Source organism: Paramormyrops kingsleyae, chromosome 17, assembly GCF_048594095.1.
Source record: "Paramormyrops kingsleyae isolate MSU_618 chromosome 17, PKINGS_0.4, whole genome shotgun sequence".
In the NCBI taxonomy this organism is placed as follows: domain Eukaryota; kingdom Metazoa; phylum Chordata; class Actinopteri; order Osteoglossiformes; family Mormyridae; genus Paramormyrops; species Paramormyrops kingsleyae.
Window position 1 is genome coordinate 17,049,930 of NC_132813.1, and position 21,079 is coordinate 17,071,008.

General features: G+C 40.4%; 1 protein-coding gene across 1 annotated transcript; it reads right to left on the reverse strand.

Moving 5' to 3' along the window:
• Nucleotides 1–2,323: 2,323 nt before the first annotated feature.
• Nucleotides 2,324–18,737, reverse strand: LOC111860438 (galactose-3-O-sulfotransferase 2-like). Its single transcript, XM_023844168.2, has 4 exons — nucleotides 18,385–18,737; nucleotides 5,457–5,567; nucleotides 4,609–5,245; nucleotides 2,324–4,395 (listed from the first exon to the last, which is right to left on the reverse strand). Exons 1-4 carry the CDS (start codon nucleotides 18,456–18,458, stop codon nucleotides 3,412–3,414), a joined length of 1,806 nt encoding a protein of 601 aa, XP_023699936.2. The 5' UTR covers nucleotides 18,459–18,737; the 3' UTR covers nucleotides 2,324–3,411.
• Between the last annotated feature and the right edge of the window lie 2,342 nt (nucleotides 18,738–21,079).

A 21,079-nucleotide genomic window follows, 5' to 3' on the forward strand; every position in this document is an offset into this window, starting at 1 on the left:
CATGCCGTTTTTCATCCATTGATCCATTGCTGAAAAACCTAATCTTGACCCTTCCATTATAAAAAACTATAGGCCCATCACAAAACTGCCATTCTATTTAAAAATCTTAGAAACGGTTGTTGAGCAACAACAGGCTACCCAACCTTGAGACAAACAAGCTTAGACCCCTTTCAATCATGGTTTTGAAAGAATCATTCCACAGAGACAGCACTACTAAAAGTTTCAAATTACCTACAAATGGCTGCAGATACTGGTAAGTGTACTAGTTTTTCTTGATCTCAGTTCGGCTTTTGACACAGTTGACCATAAAATCCTTTTAGATGGGTTAACCCACTCGGTAGATGGTACTGGATCAGCTTTAGCCTGGTTTTCGTCCTACTTAGCTGACAGGAGTTTTTCAGTTTGTGCGTGTGAGTTGACGTCAGCGAGATATGAAGCATACCTTTCAATCTTTGCATGCCAACTTTTCATTGGACACTCTGCATAACCTTTCTGATTAGGTCTTCCATGAATGCAGTGCACTCTGAAAATTGGCATTTCTGCAGATTTTGGTGGTTAGGCCTATATGCTCAGTGGTTAGTCTAGATGTCACATCCATAACGCTGGAACTGCCCATGTTCACCGTACTTTAGATTCATACCTTAAATGCTGATCTTCACTGAAATTTTTATGACATTAAATACCGCATATCACCATTTAATTTGAGTAATTGTTGAAATAAGGCTTGATTAGATAGATGATTTTTGAGTAAGTGCACATATTATCATCATCCTAGGATATTATTTCAAATTGCCATGCTAAATAACTAACTTAAAACTTTGTTACTGTGTCTCTCTGCATAATTTATCCTCTGCAGCATCATTTTCTTGTTCTTTTGTTCTGTTTCCATATACCTTTTCCAGTCCCTTTTCATGAGAACAGATGCTTTTTTTTCCTCACTAAAACTGTATGGATTCTAATGCGCATTGCACTTGAACTGTGAAATTGGAATTTCCAAGTTCCTAGTCGTAAATTTCAACTGGAAAGGTTGCAGGTTCCTCTACAACCCAGACTTCAGAATTTAATATGGCTGCACCTGTCATAGGCAGAAGTAAAAGCTGTGGTTACGTACTGTTTATTGGCACTTATGCCCTATTTGCGTCTGATTAAATTGGTTGTACACACAGTACTGTCCAACTGCTATCAGAGAGCATGTTGCTACAGTGTTGCATATCACGTAATGCACTGTTATCAACTGGTATTGCAAACAATGACTAACAATGAAACTGGCATTGCTAAATGGCTTCCCAACTTGTACTGGAACATTGTTACCTAAGAAGTAAAGTCAATCCCAGCTCTGACTTCTGACCTCTAAGTACAACACACCATAGTTCCACCATTATATATCTCCTGCATATTAATCAAGATATTTTGATGCAAAACTGATATGAACCTATGCGTACAATATGTCCCATCATAAATAACCTTGAACAAATTAAATATAGACTTGTACTATATACTGCAACTACATGTAAATTCAAGAACTGCAAAACATTCAGGGTACGCTTTAACACAAGGAGACACTTAGCTTCTACACCATTACAATAAATCTAGTGATAACCCGTCCAACATGTGGTGATGTATTAGGTCTGTGTCTTTTGTGCACCTTGTCCCCACAATATGATACAAACCTATTATTTTCCCTTGTTTGGACATTTTTCTGCTCCTCACAAGGGAAAATGCAGTTTTATGAAAATCTGTGACTGTAATCAAAAAACTAAAAATGCCAGAAATCTTGTATTTTGTTTGGTTACTTATGGTTAAGGTTAGGACTGGGTAGGGGTTAAGGCTGTCATGTTGGGATTAGAGTTGTGCCCAAAGAAATGAATGGACGATCCCCTCAAAGATCTGAATACAAACATTTGAGTGTGTGTGTGTGTGTGTGTGTTTGTGTGTGCGGGTATACCTATCCTTATGGGGACACAATGTTCCCATAATGTGATAAATATCCGTTTCTTTTCCCTTTCCCGGTTTCCTGGTCCCCATAAGGGAAAACTCTATTTTATAAAAATCGGTGACTGCTATGAAAAAACTGTCATGGTTGTCATAGTTAGCGTTAGCATTTTTCCCATAGAAATGAATGAGCAGTCCCCATAAGGATATGTTTATCCGATATGTGTGCGTGTGTGTGTGTGTGGACGCACATGTTAGCGGGGGAGTGTATTTTCAGAAATGGTTCATGACTTTTTGGTGTGGTTTCAGGGGGACTGAATGAGAAATGCCAAAAAAAACACTGTCTTTGCTTGCTTCAAGAAAATAATTACATGTATGCTATATTCAAAAAAAGGATTTAGAAAAAAATATTTTAATACAATTTTAATTTCAGGAATTTAAATCAAATCTGAAATGTACCGATGCACACATGAAATTATTAGTGTTACATACTCATGCACCCACAAATAAATTTTTTAGGACTGATGTTTTTTATACATTAACAATAATTCCACAGAATTTTCATTCATAAAACAAATTTCCTGGAATAAAAATCTGATTTACCTTTAGACCGTGAAGTGTGTGCAAAACCTTCCAAAATGTAAAAGTGAATGACAGATTGGTATCCTAGAGAGATTAAATCTCACCTATTTTCAGGTGTTAAGATTCCCAAGAGAAATTATCTTCTGATACAATGTGCGGCAGTGTATCTATTCACACTGCACAGTGTTCTTATTCACACTGCACAGTGTTCTTATTCACACTGCACAGTGTTCTTATTCACACTGCACAGTGTTCTTATTCACACTGCACAGTGTTCTTATTCACACTGCACAGTGTTCTTATTCACACTGCACAGTGTTCTTATTCACAGTATATAGTAAAAGCTTTCAGTCATAGAGAAAGCCCTGATGTCTTAGACATCATCTTAGCCTGAGGTGTGTGTTTCCCGCCTAATATAACTTATAAGTGGATAGACATTTTTGCATAATTTAAATAAACATTTCATTATATACTAGGCCCTTTTGGATTGACACAATCATCGACACAACACACTAGGGAAAAAAAGCCTTTTTCCTTGAAACAGTATAGTACACTGCTGTGATTCTTCACTGAGCTCTTTTGGCCGCTGTGCAGCCCAGCCGTAAGCCTCTCCTTCAGTTTCCAGGGCCGAGCTTCAAGAGTGTGCTTGCCAGCAACACAAACTTATAAGAAAGCATTAAAGTGCTCTTCTATATTACGGGACAGTTAAAAAAAGGCAAGAGACAGTCATTTCTTAAGGATCAAAGTGCATGCCACCTCGGGGCACAGAGAATCACAAGCTTTTAATATTTTGTCCTCAAGGATTGCTGGATTAATTTGATCAGCAGACTATGGCACGGAGTTTGGCACAGCCAAATGCACACCGCCATGGACATGCCTTCTGCCTAGGGTCACTCTTCAAGGCACACTTCGTAGGCTTCTTGTGGGCGGCACTTTGGGGAAGATCTTTTGGTGGCGGATGCTGGGATCCTGTTGCCGCAGACCCCCTTGTGCCAGTCGTTTTTCTGTGGATACCTTGGGGTTCAGGCTTCTTGAGCGACTGATAGTCGCCTTGCGTGAGGCTGGCTGCTTCTGGGACAAGTGCTGGTTGAAGGAAAGCTGGGGGAACTGTTTTTCATAAAGGGCTGCTGTGTACTGTAGCTCAGGGGTGATCAGGTCCAGGCACTGCTTCCTGATTGGTCCCTTCAGTTCAGGATTGAGGTTATAACCCTGGATAACGGCAGCACCATACTGGAAGGGTGATAAATCTTTGTCCTTCACCTGAGAGGGATCCACAGCCCCCCCCTCCAGCAGGCATGTTTTCGTGAGCTGCTCCCTTTTCTGCTTTAGCATGGCCACCTCTTGCTTCATCCTTTCTTGCCCCCCCATCAAGTCCACCGTCCTCCAGAAGGTGGCGTTGAAGTGAAGGTAGATCTTCCAGTCCAACAAATTCCACACTTTGATCTTGTCTATAGTGTCTGGATGCAGCTTCATCCTGGAATCATTATTTCTGCTGTTCAGCTTAAAGGAGACCACATCATCAAGTGTCCAGCAAAGGGCATTCTTCAGCAGGATCATGGACTCGTCAAAATACTCCGATAGAAGAATGAGGTCAAAGTTTTTCTCAATCATGCTGATAGCAAGTTTGGCCTGCGTCTCCTCATCGCTGCCAATGCTTCCATCGCTGAAGCCAAAGTCAAAAGCAAGGAGGTTTTTCGCATAATGGTTATTAGGCAGTGAGGTGTTATAGAACTTCCAGGGATCGGCCAGAAACTCCTCTAGGCTCCTGGTCTTGTGAAACGTAGCTATGCTTTTGTAGTATATGAAAATGGACTCCATCATTGATACGGGATTTCGCAAAATTGAGAAATAGAATGTTTCCTCTGGCATAACCTTCTTTACCTGGTCAGAAAAAAGGATGTTTTAAAAAACAAAAATCAGAATAATTTATTTTTATGCAGTTTTACAAAGGACATAAATATAGAACATTGGGCATGAGAAATGTGTCCTATAAATAAATTTTGTTTTTGTTATCATTGTTGTTGCTGTTATCATTGTTATTATTAATGTTGTTATTATTATTATTATTATTTTTGTTATATAAAATGTACTCACCTCCTCTGGCATGAACCTCATGTGGTTACACATGATGTTATACTCCTTGACAGTCTTTGACTGGAAGCCCTCGACAAAATGAGCTGCGAAGGTCATGGGATAGAAGAGCTGGCTATGCCTGAGGGCGGGCAGAGCAAAAGTCAGGTTCCTGCTGTCCCCATAGCGGTAGAGGATGTTCAGAATGGTGCTGCTGGCAGTCTTGTGAGTTTTCAGAAAGACTATATGGTTCTTCGGCTGGCAGGAGGCCACCCCGTGGCTCACTGGTCTTGTGGTTGCTTGTGGGGGCTGTGGGGGAAGGGTCTGGCCTAAGCTCCGGGTATCCTGAGGTGCTGGCGTCCTCTTTGTAAATGTCTCTGTAGTTTTCTGCCCTCCAGTGCCCTGAGAGTAACTGTGGGATGGTGACTTCTCCCACAGACGTCTACCTGTAATTCCTGCTGAGCCAGCTGGTTGGGTGTCTGCACTGGGGACCGGAGTGGTGGTCTCTGTGATTCCGCCCCCATCTCTATGCTGGCTGTGTCCTGAGAGCAGCGCACTGTCCGACTGCCCTTGAGGTGTGGTGTGTGTTTTCTTAAATTCATGGGTGAACCTCATGCTGAAGAACTTCTTGGTGGCAGACTGCTTCATAATAATGCTGTTTCTAAAAAAAAAAGACAATTTCATGGCAAAAACAAATGACTATGGTGGTGTGGGAGCTCAGCTGTTAGATCTGTCACCTCACACCTTCAAGGTTATGAATTTATTTCTAAGCCCTGGTTGTGTGTGGAGTTTGTATACTCTCCAGGTGTTTCTCAGCCACAAAGTGCAAACGGTGGTCTTAACATTGCCAAAGCATCAGCACTGGCACTTACCTGGACTGCCTGACCACACCCAGGAACTGAATGGCCACACAGAGCAGCGTCAGCAGCATGAGACCCAGCCACACAAAGCGCAGGTGAGTCCACAACCTTCCCTTCAGCCACCTACAGGGGGCAGAAGTGAGTCGAGTGCTCAGTGAGAGTACATACTGTACCTCATCAGCACTTGTTCGTGCACTTTACGAGTTTCTCTCACGTTCCTACACTGTTTGCCATGCACCCGCCCTAATGTTCATACAGTCTGGGTCAATATTTATTACTACTGCACTGTAAATTTATATTTACTGTTTGGTTGTTTACATACTTCCCTCATATTTTAAAGTAACATTTGATGTTAAATATTTCACCAAATCATGTCACCAAATTGTCGCACTCTTTCCCCCACAATAATGAAATTGAAATGAGTGAAATTAAATTGTATTCATGTTTCTAATATTGTTTTCTAAATGACCACTAGATGGTGATACAGCTATACAAACCAAAAGCAAGAGAAGACTAGCTAGTTAAGCATATGTATATCTGAGCCAGGTTGGTGCCCCATCCAGGGTTATTCCCTGTCTTGTGCCCATAGCCCCCGGGATAGGCTCCATACCCCCCCGCCCCGGGATAGGCTCCAGACCCCCACGACCCAGAAACTGGAGGTATGCATGGTATCTGAGCCATTAACTCTTTTGTGCATGTTTGTATTTATGTTTGTATGTATGTTGGTACACATATTATCTTGTGGCTACAAATGACACAAGGTTTTCACTTTTTTCACAATTTCATCTGCTTGTAAAAAACACCAAAAGCGTAGAATCTTGTTTGTGTTTGTCATGAATATCCATTTGATCAAGTGAAACTTCACTACACCTTCTATGAACCTGGTGTGTCACGGGCAATTAAATAACTCTTACCTTTCAGATCTGTTAGTCAGCTCGCTCCAATTAGCAGTTCAACCCTGTCCACTAAAGGGAGGCCTTCTTAGCCTTAATTCACTGTTAGCTTGCATAGACTTTCAGAGCAGCAAAATGTGTAATGCTATCCCAAGCATAGAGAGCATCAGCAAGTTTTTAATTGCAATATGCAGATGTCATGGGTTTTTATAGTGTGAAGTTTATAGAGTGAAGTTTCAGCTGGTTTTGATCTTCTAGAGCAGGGGTGGCCAATCTTATCCGCAAAGGGCTAGTGTGTATGCAGGTTTTTGGGTTAACCTTTAGGTCAGCTCTTCAATCCCAAGTGTGAGGACTCTTCAGCCAATCAGTCCTCTAATTAGTAATCTAATTTATGAGCTCCAGTAAAAACCTGCATACAGAGTGGCCCTTTCTGTATAAGATTGCCCACCTCTGCTCTAGAGCAATGTTTCCCAATCCGATCCTCGGGGACCTACAGCCGGTCCACGTTTTCTGAGCTCCCTGCCAGACAGTCCATGGGACTAAAAGGTTTCTTTTTAATATGTTGCGTTATGCAAATATTAAAACTTCTAAAACTCTAGAGGGGGTATTCTAGTAGGAGATATGCAAGAGGCTGACAGTCAAAATTGGGCTGAGGTTTACACGTTTGTTTAGATCAAGTTAGGCAGCCGAGTATTAAATTCTCTGGAAAATGCCAGTTGCATAACTTTCTATATTACACTATTTTCCCATGGGATGTGGACTGTATGTGGACCCCCGAGGACCAGATTGGGAATCACTGCTCTAGAAATTACAGTCCTCCTCTGTTAGCCAGAGTAAACAGAGACCAGTGCAGAATGTAGAGACAACACGGCTCACATGGTGACCACATGACCACAAGTAGCTACTTCTGAAACAAAACCACTGACTTGCTGAGTGTGCGTACCCATTCCTGTGTGTGTGTGTGTGTGGGGGGGGGGGGGGTCTAGCTCTTACCCTCGAGTGACAAACAGCTGTCCCAGGCTAACCCTAGTATGCTCTACAGTGGTGGCCGATTGTCTTAATGGATGCTGCCTTCTGGGTCTCTGTCCACAAGGGGGAGCCAGAGGGAGAACGCTGACGTCATAAAAAACGTGACCTTACAGATGCCCATGCTGAATTGTGACTTCTCTCTAAGGAACTTTCAAGTGTTCTCTCATGAAGAGTTAAGCGATCTTTGGCACCCAGATCAGTAGAATTTGTAAACATGAGTATGAAGCCAGTTCACCCCCCCTGCCCCCCCACCGTCCCCCAGCAGCTGTCCACCCTGAACATCATTAGCTTATTCATAAAGAAGAACATCATACAGAGCATTACTAGACCCCTGCTGGGTTTACAGTTTCAGCAGATCCCAATATTTTTTGGATCATGTGGATAATTCTAAACAAAAGAAAAGATAGGTCATAAACTTCTGTAACATGAACAGGAGTTCAGGAGCAGCTGACCTGGGGTTGTCATCACAGTAAGGGGGAGTGTCATGCTTTACTGCCTCTCATTGGGTCATATCCGGTGGCGAGGGGTCAGCAGTCCCAAAGCCACATTCATCCCAGTTCTGATATAAAACCTGCATCTTAAAATCACTGTTTTCCCTCAAAAGAACATGTGTGATGTAGTCGATGTTCTTGCTCACACACAGATAAAGTCCACTGAGAGTGGATCAGAAGCAGCTCATGCCACGCCCCTGCTTGGCGATGATGTAACCAATCGCATTCTTCATGTCTGACAAGCAGAGGCCTCCCTGAAGAGTGAAGGAGAGCTATTGAAGGGAGAGGTTCATTAAAATCTCAGCACGCCGCGATTGGACGGCGCTGGCCTCACACTCATTGAATGTGACCAAGCCTTTTGCAGGTTTGTGGCTTCATCTGGGAGCACTTTAGCTGCTGTCTGAGGGACTGAAGTATGAAGGAACGAGGTCAGTAAGCTTGACGTGCAGCAGCAGTTCGCTCAGCCTTACAGGACACTTTCATTATGCAAGGAGAGTTCAGTTACACTGAAGGTTCTGTATCTTTTACTGCTGATTATGTACCTTAGCTATCTGACTAAAAGGGCCTGTATTTAAATGAGACCACTGTGGAATGTTCCCGTTCATCCACATGTTACTTGCATCAGTATTGCTTGTGAATGAAATCAGTGGCAAAATGGTGTTTAGTGGATATTTTTGCTAATTAATTTCAGACAAAGAACAAGTACGATGGGTTTTGATCACACCCTCTATATAGCGACTATTATTTTGGTAAGGTGCGGTTTGATGACTAATTTACACAGTTCAATGGCACAATAATTTCCTAAATTAGGCTGCTAAACACGGTCAAATCACAATTAAAATGAACAGCAAAAGAGACAGAGAAACAATAAATGACATCATGTGAAAAACGTCCACAACACACAAACATTAATGCGGAAATAATGAGCTCTATAAACCTGAAACCTATTCCAAATGATCAGCATTCAGCCATGAGTCCTATTTCTAATATTAGTGTGGAACATAGTGATTAAGTCTCATAAACAGACATACATTCATGTGAAATAAAAGCATTAACACAGATGTAAATGGTCTCTGTATTAAGCTAACAAAGGTCTACCTAAAGTGTTTTATAAGGCTACTTAATACAATTAATTTTAAATCACTTCCTGTTCTGTAAAAGGAATTACAAGAACATTAACCTAGAAAGTTTCAAATGTGAACCCTGCTGGATATCTTCAGTCTTTGATAATGAGTTCTAAGAGCCTTCCTGTGGCATTATGAACCTCCAGTTTAACAACATTGGTCAGGTCTAACTTTGCCTAGGCCTAAGTTTAAGTCGAAGTATTTTACTGTCAACATTGATAGAATAAGAATGCCAGATTTGATACATACAAAATGAAAACATTAAAATCATTGTTTCAATGCTGTTATGTAACAATTCCCCTTTCAATCATGGCATGAACTGTCACAGAGATGTTTAGTGTGATCTGGCTATGACTCATGTATACTTACTTTTGGTGATTGATTGGGTGTCCAGGATTTTTACAAGACTGAGCTGGCCGACCCTTGGTGCTACAGGGCTCAAGTGATTGGCTGTGGCTTTTGGCCTGATAACTATGGATTCATATTTTTCTCACCTTAATGACTTTACTCATGATGCCAGCCCAACACATGCAGCAGCAAGATGCTTGTGATGCTCGTTACAACCTGCCTCACATTTCTGTGATTCTATGTTTTTGTGTTTAATCAATATCATGCATCAGTTCCAAGCCTTCCTTTCACTAGTGATGGGGACAAGACCTATACTGAGTTCAGTTCAAGACCAAGACCTTAAAGGGCAAAGATTGTAAGGGGGGGGGGGTCCATTTTCGAGACCATGGTTTTACTAATACTTTTTTATCATCATCATCCCTGCTGAAATTCAAAAGCAAAACTGTACCATTCAAGCATCGTAATCCTTTGATCTCAAACATTAGTATTTAATATCACAAATGTTGAGTTAGTATTCATTGGTTATGCTTCCTGCTTTTTAAGTGTAAAACAACATATCTAGCAAACACTGTAATTAAGGTCCCAAAGTGGTTAAGCACACACACACACCCTGTCCTTACAGCAGATTTATGCACGACTTCCTTAATGGTGTTAAATATTTGAATCGAAATTTAAGCCTTATTCCAATTTGCTGAGGGGGGTGGGGGATCAACCACACGGTCTGAAAGTATGCTTTAGATGACATCTTGTGTTGGTTCAGGGAGGGTCACAAGGTTTTTTTTTTCACAGTAATATCCAGGAAGAGGAACAACTATATTCAGAATAGAAGAAAACTGAGTATCTTTTCTAAAGGAATTCCCAAAGTAGCATTAAATTCTGGGACCGTCTTTTAAAAAATAAAATAGAACTAGAAACTGCAGGCAGTTACGAACGGGTCCAAAGCTCGGACAAGTAGGACAGGTAGGACAAGTAATAGAGAAATAACGGCGGAAAACTGGAGGACTGTCACTGGTGGCAAAGGTAGTTGAAAGTCAGGCAGAGCAATACTCTCATAACAGGATGGAGATTCAGCATAGGTCTAATGTGATAGTAGATGTAGGACAGAGCAGGACTGGTTTTGGTGAGATTGTCGTAGTAGTAGGTTGAAAATTTGATGAGATGCATTTAGTGTAGGTGTAACAGGTCAGTAGATGTTGGAAAGAATGTAGAACCCTCCGGTGTAGTGCCTATGCCTGTCTTAATGTCTGTTTTAATAATAATAAAAAAGAAGCTTCATTGATCATCGTGGGGAAAATGCCTTTTTTGTCTCCCTGAACTTGTTTTATGGAGAGTAGGCTGTCTCAAGAACCCACCAAAGCTGGGTTCGAGCCAGCTACCCTCTGATTACAGACACACAGGATTAGCCCGCTGCACCACACGCTGCTTTGGGTAAGATGGGTGAGATCAGTAGACACCTTCCTACCTGATCTGGTAACTCATTTTAGCTGAATTAGCCTAGGTTGGTCTTAGACATATATAACCAGTGGCTGTAGCGCTCCTGTTTGACCGATCGACACGAAATTTGGAGGGTCTGTCTGGGTTACAGCCCTACATTAGTGAGATAAATTTGGTAATGATTGGCTGAAGCATGCCTGAGGTATAGCTGTCTGATTGAAATGGACGTGGCACCAGTATGGTCATGGTTTGGCTATTGGCCGTACCTTACTGAAAGTTTAAGTTTTTTTCTCTAAATCTTTAAAAGGACTGTCTCCTGATTTGAATGTCACCAGATTTATGTAGGTGCGGCAAAAATCCTAGGAGGTTAACGAAAAAGCCTGTTTTCAGACAAATATAAATCATGCAAAAACGCAACGATGTATAACCAAGTTCCATATGTGGCTGGGTTTGGCATGACATATTGAATTGGACTGGCAATCAATTTCAACTGTAGGCTTGATAGTTCTGTAGAAATAGGCAGAAATGCAAATGGGGCCACTGTAGCGCCCCCATCTGGCCGAGTGAGTTGTCCTTTACAGGGTTTGCAGAGGGTCAGAGGATGAATGAACCAGCCAAATTTGGGTTTGATTGGTCATCGTTAAGCCTGTCAAATGGCTGCTTGATTTTGATTGGCTAATGGCGGCCAATCTTTTATGATTTATGACTGGCATTGTACGTGTCTGTCCTCAGGCTGGGTCCTAGTATATGTCTGCCAAATTTCAGTTGGATTGGCCAAGGCAGTCAGGAGATATGAGAATTTGGTATTTGTAGCGCCCCCTATTGACGAATTGAGGCCCACTTTGGAGACTGTCCCCACAATAGTGTATAGAGGTAGGATTTAAAATTTGGTCAAGGTAGGCCAAGGCACGGCCAAGTTATGGCAGTCAGACCAAAATGAGCCAAATTTGGATATTGTTTGGGCGTGGCTAATGGCAGTAGGATACACAAATGTCTGAATTTTTTAATAATTCTTGATCAGCTCAGAGTTCTGATTCGTTTGACATCTCATTTGTCTGATTTGGTAGGACAAGCTAAGACTTTAAGGAAAAAGTAGGATTTTCAAATTATGCAAAATAGCAAAAAATCTAAGTAGGCGGAGCTTCATAGTCCAAAGGGCAAGGCTGTCTGTATATGTAGAAAAAAGAATTTCGATTGTAGGACTAACAGGACAGGAGATATCGACTGAAATGTGTTGGGGGGCGCTACGGCTGACAGGCCTGGGTCGGAAAATCTGAGTAGCGGGTAGGAATTGACATCATCTGACCAAGTTTGGTTGGTCTAGCTCTTACGGTTTAGGCTGTACATTCAGTTTTAGGGCAGGAAAATAATAATCCTTAGAAAAAAACAATAATGGTCCATAAGGATTTCATGCTTTGGACCCTTAATAAAATTAAATAATACAGGTAATATAATGAACCAGTGAATAATTGATTAATTTAAATAACAGATTAATTTACATTTGATTAATCAAATTAACATGTAGTACTATTTCAAGAGAAGCAGAAAAAATGAAAAAGTTTATCACTGTGGTAGGGTTGGACAATATGGCAAAATATGTTTATTGCAATAATTTTTTCATATCAGTCGACATTGATAATTATCATGGTACAGACCTAATACACGTCATTAGTCCTTTACTTAAAGGATCCGTTGTTGCTTTAAATTCACTTAGAATTCCTCATAAACAGATTCATAATATGAAAAAAGGACTGAACTGCAAGCTGAAATGTAATTTTAATGAATAGGCTTAAATCATACACTAATTAACTTTTAGTGGGAGGGTGTAGCATTAATAATTATAGCTGGGTTTTTTGTTTAGCTGCCACGTTGGTCTTTCTGGGGGCGGGTTTGACAATGTTGGCAGAGTTGTCACCCAGCCCATATTGAAGGATAAGTGTCCATGTATAGGGTGCTGTGTCCTGTTTTCAACCAGTGTGGAACGCCATTTGTCCCATATTTCTTCAGATTAAAAGTGGAAATATTAATTTGTGGTGTCTATGACTGCAACCGCTTGCATCCTGTATATTCTGCTCGCTGAGCAATGCTTCGAATGGTGAAATAAATTAATTGCAGGCCTATTTCCAGTTTAAGTTGGTGCCAGTTTTTGTTGGAGTTTACAATGCACAGCCCGTCACGCCACCGCCGTCTTTTTACCTTGTTTATCCACAATATCAACATGAAACAATAGTACATGATGTAAAGTTTAATATGACGATAAGTCAATATATAATTTACATCACCCTGCCCCTACACTGCGGTGAAAAAAAAAATCCTGTCTTGCTCTAAAGCTACGATGCAACATACACACTCCAGGGCAAGACAAACTCAAAATCGAGTTCAAATGCACTCAATTCAGAGAAAAGACCAAGTAAGTGAAAAAGTGGTCTAGAGACCAAGACCGGGCTTGTACTACAGCAGTGCCTTTCACAAATAAATGTCCTGCTCATTTCTCAATCCCCCATCTCACATTAGGAAAAGTACTGTTATAATCAGTCAATGGCAGATACTGAGGGGAGATTAAACCTAAACAAATATCAACAGTGTTTGTAATACACAGCACTGCTTAGTTTGGTCATAGTAAAAATTCCTTTACCATACAGTACCATGAGTGTGATACTGTGTTGAAGTGGTTTAAGTCCTACTTGAGTAACCAATATGTTCAAATGTTCAGTAACAGTACCCCATCATCAATGTCACTGGTCAACTTTGGAGTATCACAAGAATCAGTGCTTGGATATATGTTGCCATTAGAAAACATAATAAGAAAGCATTTTTTTTTGGGAACCAACAAGAATTTATGAATGACTTAGACAGGCTTGTTGTTTTTGGGGCCCCACTCAAAAAGTCAGAAGATCATAGCTAGCTAGCTGGTTAGCAGAACATGCTGCTTCAGCATCGCCTAAATAAGGAATGTGTTTATTTGGTGCAGTGACTGTTTGTGGCCAACAGGGGACCCAAACCTCAGCAAATGTGAAAGTGTGGTTCAAGTGGCGGTAAACACCGCTGCTGAGCACAGAACATCACTGAAATACTGAGAAGTTTCTTTTTAATATGAAGGTTATTTTGTGCAAATATTAAAACTTTATCAAACAAAAATCTAGACAGGGTATTCTCATAGTCTGACAGTTAAAATTTTGGCTGAGGTTTACAAGTTTGTTTAGATCAACAGTTAGGCAGCCGAGTATTAAATTCTCTGGAAAATGCCAATTACATAACTCTCCATATTACACTATTTTCACAGCTTTCAGTTTCACTGATCCATGAAAGTTAAAATGCTTAAGGAACTCAGATTCTGAGACCCTGGTACCACAGAAGAAGTGCAGTGACTCACTGTGCGCATACTACAGCAATTGGCACAGAATCTGCCAAGAGTCAGCGGAGAGCAATGATTGGGGCCAATCCCACAAAGTCCTGGAAGAGCCTGAGTGCCTCACGGATTACGGCTTTGGGACGCGGCAGGCGGCTGACTCCAGCTTCAGCCTGTGCTCGTCCTTCAAAGCGCAGCTCACTTTGGCACACAGCTAAAAAACCTTTCTTGTAGGTTTTATTTTTAGCGTTCACTGCTTTATTCCAATTCTTGAGCATGCTCAGGTTTCTCTCTTTCTCCTTTTACCTCTTTATCTGCATTCCATTCCAACCTGGTTTTCTTCCTGTCATCTGTATCTTTTCCTTTTATTTGACATTTGGTAACCGTATGTATTGCTATGCTGCCAATCTACTGGATTCCCCCTGAAGATGATGTCAGTGCAAGAGGATTGTAATTGTATAAAGCACCTGGGCAGGCTTATCTAAGTTGTACATGAGTCTTTTTCTCCATGCCGAAAGGAACTGGAGAGGCAGGCACCGAAACAAGTTGTCCCTACTGTTAAATCTAAGCGGCGTGTGTGTCCTTGTGTGTCTCAGTACATGTGTGTGCACTATGTGATGGACTTGAATGACATGCAAGGTGTGCCCAGACTTGTGCCTTCTGCAGCCTCCAGTCTGGCTCTAGACTTACATTGGACCTCAGTAAGCACTCAGTAATATTGATCATGACTTTCTACAGATATGCTGGGTGGTTGTTCCCAGGACATCTGATTTAAATTCTGGAACCTTTAGCATCTCCTTTGATCAAATTAATGACTGGTAGTCTCAGTGCAAGTCATTATTCTTTGAAGGCCTTTGTTGAAACTGGAACCCCCGAATGAGAATCCACCACCAAACGGGATACCAATGGCACAAGGATCATCTAGCGTCTATACTTAAGGTGCTGCTCCCATTATTTGACGTCACTATAACGTGATGAGCCATAAACAAAGGCCAAATTTATTCAGCACAAAAACCAAGAAAAGCATATAACAATTTAAATCCATTTCACTTGATTTAACAGAGTTTCTGAAAGAATTATTGGTATTAACATGGAGCGTACGCAGTGATTAACACATGCCGCTAACATTCAGATTAAAAATCAGTGGCTAAAATGAGCACTTTGACAATCAGCATAAATTAGTTTATGTTAATTCATAAAACTTGATCAGTCAATCAGTTTCCATTCGTCGAGCGTAAAAGCATCAGAGTAATTAAACACTGAAATGCAATTCAGATTAAATTCAACACAAAAGACCTTTTAGGTAATGAGTCTGGCAGCAGAGGTACCACCTCCAGACAATAAATGCTTAATAGCAGGCTGACAGTACTTAAAAAATAAAATTTGCAAGATCGAAATGGGCAAATCTGTATGAAATTCATTCTCGGTAGGCCTACTTAAAATGCAGGCCGGTTTTGGTGTTTAGCTGTAGGCCTATAAATACTGCCTTTATTTTGTAAAGTTTTTAACTCATATCCAACACTTCTTTTGTTTTATTTTTAAAATGCTGGCGAATGCTTTTTCACACTTTTCAAACACCCATGTTTGTCACCTGCGAAAATTCACCCCTTAGATCTAATAGAAATTTTCACATTTTAAAATAGTCTGTGATGCAAAAAAAATATTAGAAAACTGGTCTTCTGTGTCAGTAGATAAAGTTTTTTTTAAAAATCACCAGAAAATCCAAAATTACTGTGAATTGGCCAAAACGAACATAGAATATTACAAGCTGCAGTGGAAAGATATTAATCACAAAGAGTATTTTCCTGGTAAGCCCCTGCTTTGATTTACAGCATCTTACTACAAGGTACTTCTGTTTTTTTTTTTTTTTTTTTTTTTAAATAATAATAAAACAAAATTTATGAAAAAATATACATCTGTCAAGACGTGGTGCGGTGAAACTACCACAAAAACTCTGATGGGAAAAAAGATACTTTGGAAGGTGTTCCTGCCCCGTGGTCTGTCCGACACCTATATTTTACTGAGCTCAGCATCTTCCTCATCCTCATGATCTTTCCACTATATGTCTTAAAGGAGCCAAGCATTCCTGTCCCACCCCTGACTGCATTAGGCCCAATAAAACCCCAAAACATTGTTTTCCATGATTAAATAGAATAATGTTCTGCTCATTTCTCAATCCCCCATCTCACATTAGAAAAGTACTGTTATAATCAGACAATGGCAGATACTGAAGAGATTAAACCTGTGATGACTGAAGCTCTTGGTTTCATGTCATGGTGACATTTGACCAGATCATGTGAACAGCAGTGTTCCCTCTAATACTGAGCAGTGTGCCCGGGTATATGGTCATAAGCAAAGTTAGCCACGTGTATGCGGGGGTGAAATTTGGGGGGATTCCAAAGCCCCCTTGAGTACCTGGGGCCCTGAAATCTTTGGAACATAATTTGATTGGTCTGGGTTGGGGACTCGGTATGATAAGCTTTCAAAGGGCCCCAAATCCCTAACGGTCCCTTATAGGTGTGGTTCACGAGTTTCTAAATCATTTGCAGATCTGCCAGAAACCCTTCAGCGATGATAGCTGTTTGTCAAAAAGTTATCGATAAGGCATGCAAACCCCTCAGCCCACCCTGTGCTAAAACAGCTCTTCTGCAAACAGACGCTACTTCATGCCTGTGCTCCCTGGACAGGGGCCAGGCTCATGGCTCACCTGCACTGGATAAGCAGTTCAAAGTCAGGCTGATGGAAAATGTAATAGCACATATATGCTGAGCACACAGGGCGAGATACGGGAGAATTTGCTGACCTGCTGTGACGGGAACGTTTATTCCATGTTTATTAATTCGGTAACATTTATTATTTCAGACTTTGGTTGTAAAAAGCTCATTCAGTGACAAAGTCCCAGCTGCAGAAAACCACTCACTTGCCTCTACTGGGTACATCTTTTGAAATGTCAAGTACATTTTTAAGACAATAAAAAATGTTGATTTTGGTTGTGGGTAGTAGAACGATGGTGATTCTGTCATTGTCACATGATCCCATTATCCAAAAAGTGCAAGTCTACAATGATTTTTTAAAACTGTCATGGGCAATAATATTTCTACTACGTTAAAATAACATCCATTATACTAAAACAGGCCTGCTAGTCAAGTTCCAGAACAACCTGTAAGCATCAAGGTTAAGCTGATAAAGTTCGGAAAAAGATTAAGAAAACAAATGTAAAAATAAAATCCCACCACGGTGACTAGAAGTAGTATATTATCAGCAAAAGATAAAGGACACTGATAATGCGATTTTCTTTTGTGCTTTTCCCGTCTTAGCTTCCAGTTAAATGAGGATTAATTTGCCAGCGAAGCAGCGTCATAAAAATGATAAGTTATAAATTAAAATTTATAAACCTCTTTTGACATTTAAATGTTTCCACATGTTTGTGAGGAAAGAATGCTACAAATTAAACAAATCATGAATCATGAAATAAAAACTACAATGGAAAACAGCTGCGTGCAGAAATGTTCTTTAGTAACCTAGAATTGAACGCATCTTTTTGTTGTATTTATGCGCTTCTTGCCTCTAAAGTCTCGAACGATATTCGTAATTAATTTGCTTCTGTTTTGAAAATTCCGCTTGATAATCCTAGTTTTCACAATGACTTGTTGCAGATCTCAGGATCGCGCACTGTGGGAAAGATCCCCTACCCCGCCTAAATGTATCTCATTCAATTTCATTTCATCCACTCTAGTACCCAAAGTCACATTACAATATTATAAGACATGACAAGAGTTTATCTTCATTAGCAAATAATTAAGCCTACGAGTCGCTTAGTTGTTAATGTATTACAGTAAATGTTTCTTTTAGAAACTAGGACACTCTTGGAAAAAGCACTCAGTTAACGCGCAAAGATTATACCTGATTGGTGCTGGAATACGGTGCACCGAGGTGGGAATTTACACGTTATATTTTCCGATTGCTATACTGTCTGTCTTCATCTTAAATTATCTGAAAAGTCTCAATGTAACATGCACTCGCTGTTGTCATGTAATTGGTGTAATTTCACAACAAAACACCTTTATCTTTATTAAGATAATTCCATAATTAAAGAAATGCTGTAAATGTATAACGGGATGATTAAGAAGGCGCTCGTACAAATGGTCCAGGTTAGTTACACGCTTTCTGATGCCTCTTTGTCCCTGGAGTGTAAATCACAGTTAAAACTTGATTTTACAGTAAAAAGCAAGAAACCACGGACTTGCTATATATCTTAATTGGTTTACTTACGCGTTCAAGGGCATGCTCGCGCTCCAGAAAAAGCATACTTGTCCTTTTACTTTTTTACGTTGCGAAGAGATCATGGTGCCCTCAGGAGTCCGGAAACCGCTTAATAATGTAGGCTGTCTTAAGTCGCCTTGGAAGTCAGATCATACCGATCCGCGTTCCGAGACTCTCCACGCTGGACTCGCGCAGCATCAGCTCTCCCCACCCGGCTCGGAACTCCCTCTGCTGCCGCTGAAGGGCGGAGATGTGCGCAGACACAGATACGCAGCGGGCGTTATTCTATCTCCTTATAAATAGAGGACAAAAGCAGGGCTTTTTTTCTCGCTAAGCTTAAACGTGCAGTGCGGCTGCTGTCACTTCTTCGTACATCAACACACTGAGGCAGCGACAACGTGACGCAAAGCCGAGTTTCCAAAGGTGGCATATCCAGCACATTAACCGGCGTAAGTGCACTAAAGCACATTGCAAAACAAACTGCATTATAACAATGAATCAACCAAAAATCTATCGATACGATCACTTATTGTATATTCACTCTTAGTTTAAGACTAAATCCACACGTTTTATTTGCATGCCGCGTTATGGCTCAGACTAGCACATCCATTTTTACATATGTATGCTATGTTGAAGGTGCCCAATTTAATTTTCAAACCTATTTACACTGGCGCTCAGAGGCTCATTAGCGAATACGGTTGTTGTTTTCTGGACTGTTGTTATTCGTAATAAGGGAGACTTGTTTGTGTTCGACAGATTCAGTATGAGGACTATGGAGCTTTTGTACAAATGAAAATAATTCCTGGACCACAAAGGTGTCCTTTGTCTCTAGAACATGGATGTAAAACGAGAGGCTTCGGTCGGGACAGGAGACAGACCAGCAGACCAAAGAAATGATAGGGACTTAACGAGGATGGAGGAAGGGAGAAGTTGGCTAAGGACCACAACCAGTGGAAAAAGTGTCTTTGGCATGTCTGTCTTCCAGAGACATGATGCAGTTTCAACACTAAACTATACACACAGCCCACAGTAACAAAAAGCAGCATGACCCAGAGCTGGATGTGAAATCCTGGGTTGTAGACATACCCATATCGATAACTGGTGCTGGTGTGTTGGCACCAGATATGTCCAGACCAGTGGCAGTTTCTTTAAGACAACAGGTGAAGCTAAGCTTCACAAAAAAGGCACCTCAATGAAGCAGAACATCTTATGCCTCATTAAACTCATAGACTTCAATGTATTTCTCATTGCCTCCTATTTAGCAGTTGGTTGGAAGTTATGTAATATGTCTTATATTTAAACCCACCCAGTGCCACATGTTTTACGTAGGGTGCATCTGAAATCACATACGCATGCTACAAGTAATGGATTTTGTCAGCATACATGAGAACAGCATGCATCCATTCAGACACACTGCGGCCACCATTTTCTGTATTACCTGAACCAGATGTTTATAAATGACGTAGCCTGACCTGCATGAAAGTAAAAACCTATCAATGAAAAAAATACACGTTCAAGTCAACTAATAGTTTCCGATGCCTCTACTATTGTTTTTCTACTTACATTTGTACAAAGACAGCACTTTCACCTCCATCTTGACAAAGGTTTCTGAGCAAGTGACAGTCTTTGTCTCAGTGGCCTTGCGGGATAGCACAGCGATCAACAACTTCACAGAATGTAGTATGTCAGCCAGGTATGGTTCACTTACTATCTCATCCGTACTGAGGATTCAGACATACTGCTCACATATTTCAGACGTATTTCACCTACTACATATGCAGTTTTGGACGAACCTCTAATCTTTCTAAAGGTACGTGATCTTGCACATTCTCAATCCAACAAAGACTGACACACATGTAACCATTCAGAATGTGAGTTCAGCCATCAGGCAAGATAAACTCACTTGTCCGATCCGCCAATATTTCTTGTTGGTTTGTGGACAAGGTATTGGTATGCTCTAAGTGAACTTTGAAGACTTTGAAATACTTCGATTTGTAAATCTGTTCTTATTTATTGCAGCCAGTCCTGTGTATATACTGTAAAAAAAAGAATGGTAATTTTTGTTCAGTTTTTTAATGTGCAAAAGGAAAATGTCAGTACAGTCATTAAATTAATTCTTTTGGGAAATATGAGGATTAGAGTTTGTACATGTGTCATATATTTTGTGATTAAGTAAAATGCTGTCACATTTTGCCCCAATATAGGATGCAATTTGTCTTGTATTTTTGGACCATGCAATCGATCCCCTCTAGTGAGGATTGATAGTTTGATTAACAAACACAAAGATAAATAGAGCAAAACTGTAAAGCTGTTTAGCTTACTCAGATTTTAATGAAGTCACTCCATTAATTTTACGTGTATTTCTACAACGACTGTATTTCAGAAAAGGGTTCACCTCTTGAAAACTGTTAAAAACACTTTTTTTTCTATGGCAGTGTTTACCAGGTTATTAGTTACATAACCGAAGGCTTAGGATTCAGGCTAAATAGGGCTACATTTGATTGAAATCAGCCACCAATGGAAAATGTTTGGTGAAGTGTAATGAATAAGTAAGTAAGTAAGTAAGTAAAATTTATTTATAAAGCACATTTAAACACAGCTATTCCTGACCAAAGTGCTGTACATCAATGATAAAATATTAAAAAGTAAACAAAAAGTAAATAAAAAATAAATGATAATAATAAAATAATAATAATTGCATGTT

Excerpts from the sequence above, each read along its gene's own strand:
- LOC111860438 (XM_023844168.2), bottom strand. The coding sequence starts at position 18,458 with ATGATCTCTTCGCAACGTAAAAAAGTAAAAGGACAAGTATGCTTTTTC. Across the intron at positions 5,568-18,384 it reads GCGAGCATGCCCTTGAACGC|GTGGCTGAAGGGAAGGTTGT; the intron begins GTAAGTAAACCA and ends TGCCCCCTGTAG. Across the intron at positions 4,396-4,608 it reads TGAGGTTCATGCCAGAGGAG|GTAAAGAAGGTTATGCCAGA; the intron begins GTGAGTACATTT and ends TTTTCTGACCAG.